Source organism: Ptiloglossa arizonensis, chromosome 1 (genome assembly GCF_051014685.1).
Source record: "Ptiloglossa arizonensis isolate GNS036 chromosome 1, iyPtiAriz1_principal, whole genome shotgun sequence".
Classification (NCBI taxonomy): Eukaryota; Metazoa; Arthropoda; class Insecta; order Hymenoptera; family Colletidae; genus Ptiloglossa; species Ptiloglossa arizonensis.
The window spans coordinates 33,430,041-33,443,122 of NC_135048.1; the positions used below are offsets into that span (position 1 = coordinate 33,430,041).

Here is a 13,082-nt window from a genome sequence, read left to right on the forward strand (position 1 = left end):
GGTTTCTCGTTGCTGAAACTTCGTTCCTGTTGCAGCCAAAATGGATATGGAATCCCTGTACGACTACGGGGATGAGGAACAGGACTTCTACGAGGAGAGTCCCGGGACCAGGAAGGGCTATCCCATCGATCACAGATCCATCAAGGTCAGTGAGTGCTCCTCGATCGTCGTTGCGAGGCGGCCGGAAGGAAGGCTCGAGCCGTGGGTTAAATTTAAACGTACGATCACACAGGTGACACGTAATTACACTCGGGTCTAATTTTAAAGCTGGGCGGGCAATTTCGAAACGAGGATCCCGAGAGCGAAAAGTTTTCTAGCCTCGGACCGCTGTTATTTTCGTTGCCTCTCATTGACGAGCGTTCCGTCTCGGCCACGGCGACGCCATTGTGTAATTCTCCTACACGGTCCACCTTCTTTACCTTTTCTCCGCATCTCCGTCGATATTAACCCTCTGCACTCGAGGCTTCTTCGCTACCAGAAACCGACGCCTCGAGAATATACTTCCAGTCGTAAGATTCATCTGGAATTTAACATTTTTATATACTTCGTATATATGCGTTTACACTCTACGAGAACGTAATATTTCAATTCCAATTTGAATTGCAAATCACCAAGTTTTCCCAGATTGAAAGTAGTACACTGAATTAGGTGACGATCCGAGGATCTCTCGAGTTCAAAGGGTTAACCCTTTGCTTTGCTATCAGAAACCGATGCCTCGAGAAAATTCTTTTAGTCGTAAAATTCATCTGGAATGGAACATTTTTATATAGTTCACGTATATGCGTTTACAATCTATAAGAATGTAATATTTCAATTCCAAACCACCAAGTTTTCCAATGGTCAACCCTTCGCACTCGAGGCTTCTTTGTTACCAGAAATCGACGCCTCGAGAATATCCCTCGAGTTGTAAAATTAATCTGGAATGGAACATTTTTATATAGTTCACGTACATGCGTTTACAATCTATAAGAATGTAATATTTCAATTCCAAACCACCAAGTTTTCCAATGGTCAACCCTTCGCACTCGAGGCTTCTTTGTTACCAGAAATCGACGCCTCGAGAATATCCCTCGAGTCGTAAAATTCATCTGGAATGGAACATTTTTATACACTTCGTATACATGCGTTTACACTCTACAAGAACGTAATATTTCAATTTCAATTTGAATTCCAAACCACCAAGTTTTCTTGGATCGAAGATAGTATATTGAATTAGATGACGATTTCAATTCCAATTTGATATTCCAAACCACGAAATTTTCCCGGATCGAAGATGGTACATTGAATTAGATGACGATCTCGAGTCCAAAGGGTTAACAGTTGCAACAGATCGCAGATGTTCGTTGACCGATGAGTACGCACAGAATGGCACTTTGGGTACGGAGCGTTAGCTACTTACGGGGTGTTCGTTGGGTTTAGTTCGCCACGGGAAAAGCATTTCCCGTATCGAAACGATATTCGCGATAAGGACGAAGGTCACCTTGAAGAGCTTAAACAAGAACAGAGTACACGATACCGTTCTGTATTGTTCGAGATTAAATTACATCTTATCTGAACGGTTCCACGAATCGGAATCGTTCTTGGAAGTAGTAACACCGATCTCACGGGCAAAAGGTGATTTATGAGGCTATTTATATTGCGACATTTGAAGTTGTTACTTTGTAATAGTTGGACCGGTTGCAAGTTCTGACGAACGTCACGGTATTTTCAACAATCGCTCGGAGGCAAGCTTCGTTGCGTAACTCGATTCGGTGAAGAACGACCAATTCGTTTCTAATATTTAACCCTTTGCACTCGAAGATTTTCCGTTACCAGAAACTAGCACCTCGATGAAATCCTTCGAATCGTGTAATTTATTTCAAACAGAGCACTTTCGTTTCAACGTTTCGTATACGTATGTTTACATCTTATAAGAAAGGAGTAATTGAATTTCAATTTCAATTCCATAAACAAGGACGAGATTAACCCTTTGCACTCGAAGCTTTTCTGTTACCAGAAACTAGCACCTCGATGAAATCCTTCGAATCGTGTAATTTATTTCAAACGGAGCATTTTCGTTTCAACATTTCGTACACGTGTGTTTACAAGAAAGGAGTAATTGAATTTTAATTTCAATTCCAAACCATGATCGTTTTCTAAATTGGAGAAAGTACACCGAATTAACCCTTTGCGGTCGTATTAAATTTGGACATGGGTGTCGTACTGGTCGGAATTAATTCCCCTTGAAAAATCAGTGATAGATAACATGTAAGATTACGAAGGATAGACAAGATTTATTCATTCTTTCGTGAACTTTAAATATATGTCCTGGTTTTCGACTACACGTATCGCAAGAATAATTAGTTTGGTGTCTTCCGCCGTTAATATTTCCATTTGAACATACAGAACAATCTTCACTTTTTACATCTTTTACATCTTCACAGTGTCACGATATATGCAGTTTTCTATTAAGAAAAATCATAAAGCCTCTCCTCCTTACTGGATTCCGTCATCTCTAATAGAAGCACCGTATTTCTTTCTCGAACAGATTCGTGAAACATTCAGGTTCGTTCGGAGAAAGTGTAAATTACTTCACAATCGAATAAAGTATAAGATTAGTATTTATTTCTCGCTGTGGTAGCTAAGAGCGGACACACGACCGCAAAGGGTTAAGTTAGCGACCGAGGATCGCCTCTCGATTGGAAAGTGTTTAATTCGCGCAGAACAAATATCGGGAACGGTTCGTGTTTACCGTGACGTTTCGAAAATCGGTTAATTAACCCTGACTCGCGATTCGAGCTAGATCGGTGTGCACGAGAGACGCGCGAGCGCGCGATTCGTTAGCGAGTAGTAGAACCCGGTCGAAATAGGCCAATCGTGCTCTATTTTCGCGGCGATAGTTGACGTTGGCAACCGCGTTGGCAGTGGCTGGGATTGTACGAGTGCCAGTAAGAATTCGTTCTCCTCGCGCAGCTCGACCGGCTTCGTTTCATGAATGAACGTGGAGCAGCTCGCCGGCGCTCGTTCACCGTGTCCCCTCGACGCTCCTCTCTGACCTCGCCTGGTCATCGTCTAACGCTTTTATCGCGATCTCTGTTCATCGTTCGGTCCGCTCTTCGCTAGCAAATATTATCGTAACGGTAGACAACGTATAGAACCGCGCGCGGATAATTTATCGCGAATCGAGAGCGGTGCATCATCGTTTCACGCGCGGTAAACAGTTTTTCGTCCCGGTTCTGTTCATCATTTTCCACGATATCGGTGCGACACTTGGGGAAACGACAACGTCTCTTTCGTGCTCGCGTGAATTTTATCGTGTAGCAGCCGGTAAGCGATACGAGCTCTCGCCGTTTATTAAACCTGGCGCGCGTTTCTCGTTCGTACTTTGTATCTGCTTAGATTTCCCAGAAGCTGACTGGGCTGGAATTAGACACGACGGATGGACGTAGAACGGTAGACCTACCGGGGGAACATTGAAGATACTCGGGACAGGTATTAGATTCGGTTATCAAGATCAACGATAACGGGAAAAAATGGCACGATGTCGTTCTTCGGTTGATGTTAACTGTACGAAACGAGGGAAGAAAGATTCTACGGCTATCTAACCGTAGATTACATCTGTAATAAGAGAGAAACGTAATACGAGAGAATTGCATCGGAGGTTTCGTTTTTTGAGAAAAATTAATCGATGGTGTTATGGATTTCGTTACGGGGCGATGGTTGTCACGTAGGATACAAGATCGAGTACTTATCTATGATATCGTAGAATCACCATGAATATTTACCTACAATATCATCAAATCACCATCGATACTTTCCTATTAATGCGTTCTTAAGGTGACGCGAGTCACCGGTTAGGAGTGCACGCGCACCGGCTCAATCTTCGAATGCAATTGCCTAGAAGTACTTACCTATAATATCATAGAATGACCGTGAATACTTACCTATAATATCATAGAATCACCACAAATACTTACCTACAATATCCTAAAATCACCATAGATACTTTTCTATTAATGCGTTCTTAAGGTGAGGCGAGTCATCGTTTAGGAGTGCACGCGCACCGGTTCGATCTTCGAATGCAATTGCTTCGAAGTACTTACCTATAATATCATAGAGTCACCACGAATACTTACCTATAATATCATAGAATCACCACAAATACTTACCTACAATATCCTAAAATCACCATAGATACTTTTCTATTAATGCGTTCTTAAGGTGAGGCGAGTCATCGTTTAGGAGTGCACGCGCACCGGCTCGATCCTCGAACGCACTCGGCTCGAAAAGGAAGCTTCCGATGCAGCGTGGTTGTTCTCCGTTTCGAGTGAGAGAATCTCGACGGTGTGCATCGGTCGTTATTCATCGTTTCGTTGGTACGCTCGATCGATTTCAATAGGTGCAATCCGATCCAAGAGAAGATATCGTTGACCGTGGTTGGTGGTGGTCCGTTAAAAGGGAATAGAGTCGGGCGATATATCCTTCGAAAGCGAAAGGGACGGTGTAAGAAACGGAAAGTCGCGAGCGAGTTGGTCAAAGAGGAACGGACGGGATGCAGGGAAGAAACGCGCGCGTGCACGTTGGAGCCGCTTAACGGGGGAGGAGAAAGGAGAAATCTAAGTCGCCAGAAATAGCATCCCTTCTCGCGTCTTGCGGAGAAGCCCAGACCTTCTGCATGCGTCGCTCGTTCTAGTCCCATGCACCGTTGCCTTCACCTACGTCACGCGTTCTCTCGCACCCGGTGCATCAGCGTCGACCTCTGCCTCTCTGCGCGCCTCTTTGCTTCTTTTCATTAATGCGAGAGGGTTGGACGGAGGAGAATAGCAAAGCGTTATATAATCTAACGGGTATCGCGAGCCACACGTGCGTCCCAACGACGTCCTCCGGATATCGGGAACACCTACGGGACACCGTGTAGTCGACGCATCCAACGATTCTCATCCACGTTTCCACGCCCACGAAATTTCAATTTTCGCGCGATTGCACCCGAAACTTACCCTTTCCCGCACTGGACGCGATTTCACCCTTTTCACGGGTTTTGGACGATCGACTGCGGGGTAAAAGAATATTTTTCCACGATTAATTTTCGTATAGTGTGCAATTTGAAATATCAGAAATATTTCGTTGCACGTTTAAAGTGTTAACCCTTTGCGCTCGAGGCTTCTTTGTTACCAGAAATCGACGCCTCGAGAAAATCCTTTAACTCGTAAAATTCATCTAGAATGGAACATTTTTATACACTTCGTATACATGCGTTTACAATCTACAAGAACGTAATATTTCAATTCCAATTTGAATTCCAAACCACCAATTCGAAACTAGTACACCGAATTAGGTAACGATTCGAGGATCTCCTCTCGAGTCCAAAGGGTTAATCGATGGATCACTCTGTACGCGAAAAGGTAGAAACGACGATATCTATAAATTCGAAGAAACAATATCGTCGATTGGTTAAAGTACGAGATAAGTATGTCCGGGTGGAGGGTAATCCCAGCTCGGTAGGTTAACGTTGTCCTTTTCAACGATCGGGAATCGCAACTCTTGGAAAAATGGAAGTAAATCGGTGCGAAATCGCAACTGATCGATGACGGAGGCACGTCTGGAACAATTAGGAATTGAAATCGCCGCGTTCCTACGCCGTCGAATCGGAATTAAACGATTTGGGCGTGGTGCATCCGTTTCCTTTCCTAGCTTCCCGCCGCATACTGATTACTATTACGTTTGTTTTCCACCAACGACTGTCGACAGGTCGATCGTGGCAACGACCGATTTTCCAGACCACCGGTGACTCCTATTCTCTCTTCGTTCGACTACTCGAAAAAGGAAAAAGAAAAACGACAAAAAAAAAGAAAACACGCGGACACTTTTACTCGGGAGCGATAATTCGTGCGATCTCTCCTCGTTTCGTGCGCAAACGGAAATTAAAAATAACACAGCGTCGTCGTGGATCGCCGATTCACGGATAATGAGACTTCACAGAGCACTGGTACCAATTTTACGCGTGCGCGCGAGATCCAACATTATCCAGCTCCTCTTTATCCAGGGTATTTCCTGCGTGTGCTCGTTTACGCGAACGAAAGGTTCACCGTCGCGTAATCTTCGCGCGGTCAAATTTTACCGAGTGCAGCCTCACCTTCTCTTTCGGCCATCTGTCGATGAATATTAATAAGAGGAAAGCAGGACAGCTGTTGTTCGCCGGGCGCAGGAACCGGCCACTTGGGCCCGTACGTTTCTCTACCGGAAGTCCTCCGCGGAACTCGCCGAAAAACGATATCCTTTCGGGGCGTGCACCGTTTCCGATACTCCCGCAGATTTTTCCGCTACGTATCGCGAGCCGATGATTAAACCACCTTTTGTATCCAGGTTCCCCGTTTCTTTGAGAAACAAAATTACACCGCTCGCACTGTTCACGGACCCCACACTTTTCGTAACGCACACGTTCCGTTACGAATCGAGAAACTTACTCGTACCTCGAACGCGTAATTATCGTTATCGCGCGTCTTTGTTGGCACGTAACTGCGCCCAGAACACGGAGCTAAAAGTGTCGTCGAATCCTCGTATTCACCGAGACTCCAAATACAATATTCGTAGCTGGTAGACGAGACACAATATATGTCTTTCGATGTTCCTTTCTCTCGTTCACAATTCGATGTTCGTTCCCTTCTCTCTTGTTCACGATTTTTCGGAGAACGTGTCTTCACACGAGCTTCATACAGGAGAAGCGAAAATGTTCTTATATCGGGTTGTTTGGAAAGTGATTTCGTTTTCCAAAATGGAGAATATATAATTTAATAAGATGTTTGTACACTCTGAAAAAATTGTGTTTCATTTTCACCAAAAAAAAAACGAAATGACTTTTCGAACAATCCAATAGAATATTCGTAGCTCGCAGGTGCGATACAATGTCTTTCGATGTTCCTTTCTCAGCTAAAAAAAATTAACCCCACAATTTTTCGTAGAACGTATTTTATATAGGAGAAACGAAACAGTTCTTATATTGGATTGTTCGGAAAGTAATTTCGTTTTCCAAAATGGAGAATATATAATTTAATACCAAGTTTATAGACTTTAAAAAAATCGTGTTTCATTTTCGCAAAAAAAAAAAAAAAAAAAAAAATGAAATGACTTTTCGAACAATCCAATCCAATACTTTTAGCTCGTAATGTCTTTCGATGTTCCTTTCTCAGCTAAAAAAGAAATTAATTTTTCGTAGAACGTATCTTATATAAGAGAAGCGAAAATGTTATAGATTTTCGATGGAGAAATAACTCGTGGACCGAAAGATATAATTATCGTCGTACGTCACGGTTAGCACGTAAGTGTGTAAGAAACGTTTAAAAATATCGGGTCTCGTATCCAGCGAGATTCGTAAATACAAAATACGCGATCGATGAGCACGCGGTAGAAATTTCATAATTGAAGGAAAACGAGATTGGAAGTTTTTCTGCGTGCATCGAGGTAACCAACGAGGAGGATCCCTACTTTTGCGAATTATCCTCACTTGACCTCCATTCCGCGGTTCTCGTGTACTTCGTCGAACTCTTTTCGCGCGTACCTTCGAATTTCGCTCGTACACGAGCGATCGTAGCTTCGATTTCGCTTTTACTCGAGCGATCGTAGCTTCGATTTCTCGATCGAACGTTCGTACAGGGGTCTCGTACAACGCGAAACGTTCGTTAAACGACACGAATCGGTTCGATCTCGTGGTACGGTTCGCCTCGTTCGTGGGACGACCCGATACATTGATCCCGAAGAGGGCACGGTTCATAAGCTTCTAAATATACGTACGCTCGCGATGATGGTAACCTTTAACCGTTTTACCACGGGGGTAATAAATCCGCCATGGTATTTATATATCGTCCGGCAGAAGGGAGGGAGGTAAATCTAGCGGAAAAATGTTTTTAATCGGCCGCGCGGTCTTCTGTCATTCATTGTAGATAAATACGATCGCCGTATAAATAGATGGCGAAACGATGAATGGTGGACAGCGTTTACGTATTCATAGACGTTTTTCCATTGACGGTTCGTCACGTTCGATCGAGACGATCGCGACGCGTTTATCGGCCCGAGACGATCACACCGATCGCGAATTCCAGTTTCGTTCGCGATCGGATCGATAGAAATCGCGAAACAGTCGAGACTTTTGCTTCGCGTTGTCGCTTCGTCGATCTCCGTGGAGATTCGTCTCCGAATCGAGCGGAATTCGTCGATTCGCGACGATCGAACGCTACGATAAATATTGGAGCAGGTTGTCCGAGTTTCGAAACGACGTTATTACGTTTAACGAAGTTTCGACGCGGTTGACACGACCGGGACCATCGGGTCTATTAACAGAAATCGAATCTCGATTCTTTTTCGTCGCTTCGATTTTACGAGCGCTCGCGTTTAAATCACGAGGATGGAAAGACGCTCGCGATCGATAAACGCGACGCGCGTTTAATCGTGCTCATTGAGCGCGCAACGAGATCGAAAATTGCTGCGTCCGACGAGGCTTCGCGGGGGCTTATCTTATCGGGAGGAGTCTTTCCTCGTGTACGTGAGCGTGTAACGGGCGACATTCGGTCTATGAAAACATCGATACATTACGTTCATTCATGGTGTTGGACATCGGAATTGCGCCTCGCGTAACCGATATCCGTCTATTTCGTTCCGCGAAACCGTCTTCGGTGATCCCTCTCGTCGAACTCGGCGTACGTATACGTCCCTATCGGAAAGCCGACGTGTAAAAACGTTCTCGACGTCACTCCGCGCTTAACTTTTCCGTAAATAATTTCCTCGTCGCGGTGACCCGATCGATAATCCGCGTGTCGTAATCTGTAATTGCGGCTGTCAGTCTGTCGCCGATCCGTTTCGATATAAAACGACGCGGCGGTGCGCCGTACGTTCTGCATTCGAAAGCGTCGCGATTGACGTTTGTCGATATTTCGTTGAGAAATATTTCAAGGGATCGGCTCGTTCTCAAAAGTGTCACCGTGGTCGTTGTACCCGTACGATAAACCGGTGCTGCTTCGTCGGTCGTTCGATCGACGAACTTTGATCATCGTAAAGAGGAACGTTGATGGTTGTCCATACCCGTGGATGGAAGGCTTCTCCGCGAGGCGTTCGATCTCGAAAAAATATTCTCGGAGGTTCGTGCTCCTCTCGCGGCTGCTGCGTGGCTCGAATAGATTTACATGTCTGAAAGGACCATTACCGGGAACGCGGTTGAAAATCTATTTTTGCCGCCGCTACTCGAAACAATCCTGCCTGTATTGCTCTCGTTGAACTCGTTCAGGATTCCCCCTGGCAATCGCTTATTTCTGGTGCCCGCCTCTCCGCCACGGGATTTTAATCCCGAAAACCGACTCGACCGAAATATCTTTATAATATTTCCACGGATCGTCCCGACGATGCTACACCATTTTTATTTTAACACCCTATCTTGCTAACGTTGTCGCGATCCGTTCGAACCTGGGGGGAAAATATCTAGGGAATCGGGCGTGTGGTCGAAATTGTGGTTACTCGCCGAGAGACGGAGAGGTGGTGATTCGGAGGACGGAGATGATGAAAGTTATTTCGAAAATCGCAGAGAGAGTGTCTGAAGCTTCTTGTTCTCGACTATGCTTGTTACGGTATCTTACAGAGGAAAGTTTCGAAGTTGGAGATGGAAAAAATTATTTCGAAAAATGCATTGAGAACATTAGGATGCTCTAATTCTCGACTATGCTTCTACCGTAACTTACAGAGGAAAGTTTTGTAGTTAGAGACGAAAAAAAATTATTTCGAAAATCGTATCGAGAATATTAGGATGTTCCAGTTCTCGACTCTACTTCTATAGTAATTTACAGAGGAAAGTTTCAAAGTTGAAAATGGAAAATAATCGAGAATATTAGGAGGTTTCAGTTCTTGACTCTGCCTCTACAGTAACTTACAGAGGAAAGTTTTGTAGTTAGAGACGAAAAAAAATTATTTCGAAAATCGTATCGAGAATATTAGGATGTTCCAGTTCTCGACTTTGTTTCTACAGTAATTTACAGAGGAAAGTTTCGAACTTGAAGATGGAAAATAAACTATTTCGAAAAATGCATCGAGAATATTAGGAGGTTCCAGTTCTCGACTCTCCTTCTCCAGTAATTTACAGAGAAAAGTTTTCAAAGTTGGAGATGGAAAAAATTATTTCGAAAATCGTATGGAGAATGTCAGAATGCTCCAGTTACTCGACTCTGCTTTTACCGTAACTTACAGAGGAAAATTTCAAAGTTGGAGATGAAAAATAAACTATTTCGAAAAATACATTGAGAACATTAGGATGCTCTAGTTCTCGACTCTGCTTCCACCGTACCTTACGGAAAAAAGTCTCGTAGTTGGAGATGAAAAACAATTATTTTGAAAAACACACCGAGAACATTAGAATGCTCCAATTCTCAACTCTGCTTCTACCGTAATTTACAGAAGAAAGTTTCAATGTTGGAGATGAAAAAAAATTATTTTGAAAAACACATCGAGAATATCAGAATGCCCCAGTTTGCAAGCTTAGCTCCATTTCTATTCAAAATTACGTAGGAAAGAGATTCGAAAAAATCTTAAAACGTTACTAGACACCATTTCTCGAGCTCGTTCACGAGCAGAATAGTTTTCTCGATTTTCCCATAACCCTCTGCCTCGGATATCGATCGGAGAACCGCTCGATAGACGCGTCTAAAATCGAGAGGTGTTGAAATCGGTGTTTGGTCGGTAATTTCGAGAAATTGGGAGCCGGTTGGCAGTCTCGGGGTCCGAGTTCTCGTGTCGGAAGGTAGCCAGAGCCACGGAATATGTAATCAAAGGTGGTCAAAAGAATGAGAAGAAAGCAGGAACAAACGGGGGTAAAAATAGCAACGGATTGTGGCCGGCATGAGAAAACGTGCTAATAGCTTCTTTTCGTTTCTTCCTTTCAAGGGCGTTTTCGTGCGTCTCGCTCTGTACCACGTTGGTTAAGATCGTTTCTCTCGGTCCTCTCTTTCGACGATTCTCGGTCTGCCCCTTCCACCGTGGGCCTCTGTTACTCATTCATTCAGAGAACGGTCGAGTCCGTTTCTGAACGAGCATAATGCCGTGTTCTTTATACGAGGAGTCGGGTCGTCGCGCTGCCTCCTCCCCGGCCCGTAGAAACAGACTTTATGCATAAAGATGGAAGCTTAACGCTTCGCGTTTAGCACGGGAACGGATTCCTTTCTCCGTGCTTCGATCCGTACGTTGGATCGTTCGATCTCGATGGTCCGTGCGTGGACCGTATCGTCGAAAAGGTTGCCGATAGAGCCCTCATGATCGCGCAAGCAGCCTACTACCACCTCGTTTCTTATTTTCTCGAGCTCTCGAGCGCCACGCGCGAGCCATGACTCACGTTGGATTCACTCGGGTTTGCCAATCAACGGCCGGCACGATATTTTAATCATCGTTGCATCTCGGTTTATAAATAAAATCGAAACTTCGTTCTTAATAATGATCATCGATCCTGCGTTTCACCTCGCGAGAAATTCCCGGTAAGGAATCAACGAGAATAAATTGTAGCTAGAATTTTCCGTAATAGCTTCCTTCGTGCGGGATACCGACGAGGGGGGATTGGAAAGTTTATTTCATAATTTCTAACGGCGTGTTATTTATGTAACTCGTTATTCCCCCGAGAGTTCGATTCCGTCGTGTTCGCAGAGTCCCTCGTAAATATTCCGTACGGTCCACTTTAACGAAGCTCGCTTTAATAAATACGCCGATACACGTCATTCATTCTGTAACTGTAAGGACAAAAGAGGGCGAGCTATTTCGAGCTCCTTCGGCGTGGAAGGTGAGCGAGAAAACGAAGCGACCGAGCGCCGCCGTTTCCGAGAAATCATTACGGATTGCATCATTCGCAATTCGTACGACGATTAATTTATCTAGGCGCGAGCGGCGAGCGCGATGCATACTCATCGATAATTGCCAGTGACTGAATTCGTCTCCGGCGGGGCGTGGGCGAGACGTTTCGATTTACGTTCCGTTGGTAACTCGACTCGATCGTCTCGTCGATCGCGAAATATCTCCTCTTCGAGTCGTGTCGAATCTTCATTTTCGAAAATTAAATCTCTCATCTACCGTGACGCACTCGTCAAATCGAACTCCACGATTCGTCGAGTTGAATGGACAAATCTCGAGTACCGAGAGACGGAACATCTTCGTTTCGACGAGCGTCGATGGATCGTTATTTCTAATTTTTCTATATTTAAAAATATAATTTCTAGTTATTTTCTTTTTCTTTTTTTTCTCGGTACTAACAGTCGAGTTCAATCGCGTCCGAAGTGCGCGTAATAGTCGAGCACTGTCCCACATCGGGCCCAAGTTCCGAGCGTATCTTGAATATCCATATAGGAGAACTCGGAGCACTCGTGATTCCGTTTACCGTGTCGAGCAACGAGATTTTATAAATGGCTCGTGATTTCGCGCGGTAACGCATAAGAATACCGGGCAAGGATCCAACGTCTTGGGACATTGGACGTTCGTCTCGATATCCATTTCAATGAACGCCGTCCGATAGATTATTTGCCAGTATCGTTTTCATCGGTATAAACACCGCTCGAGTTTAACCGGCGTTGACGATACACGGAAAATTGAGCACCATCCCCTTTCGTGCATCGATCGCAACTCGGGACATCCGTATGCAACAGCTCGGACCCCTGGTGATCTTGTTTACCGTATAGGACGAGGTTTTATGTGCGTACGAATTCTATTTCCACGAGACGGTGTACTCGAATCGAATACCAACCGATATTTGTATACATATGAATTCTAATTCTTCGAGTCGGTGTATTCGAATCGAATAGCAGCCGGTATTTACATACGTAAGAATTCTAATTTCTCGAGTCGGTGTATTCGATTCGAATACCAACCGGTATTTGTATACATATGAATTCTAATTCCTCGAGAAGGTGTATTCGATTCGAATACCAACCGGTATTTATATTTGTATAAATTCTAATTCCTCCAGACAGTGTATTCGAATCGAATACCAGCCGGTATTTATATATGTACAAATTTTAATTCCTCGAGTCGGTGTATTCGATTCGAATACCAACCGGTACTTACACATGGACGAATTTTAATTCCTCGAGTCG

At 44.3% G+C, this 13,082-nt stretch overlaps 1 protein-coding gene across 5 annotated transcripts in view; it reads left to right on the plus strand.

The window, feature by feature from the left end:
- The window catches only part of Pnt (ETS transcription factor pointed), a 279,236-nt gene that overhangs the window by 6,953 nt on the left and 259,201 nt on the right, over nucleotides 1-13,082 (plus strand). For 4 of the 5 annotated variants that reach the window (XM_076315257.1, XM_076315274.1, XM_076315299.1 and 1 more), the window contains exon 2: nucleotides 36-145. In XM_076315257.1, the coding sequence (XP_076171372.1) occupies nucleotides 41-145 (105 nt within the window). In that variant the 5' untranslated portion in view covers nucleotides 36-40. Of the gene's footprint in view, nucleotides 1-35; nucleotides 146-12,526; nucleotides 12,682-13,082 lie in introns of those variants that run through there. The other variant, XM_076315281.1, reaches the window with a different exon arrangement.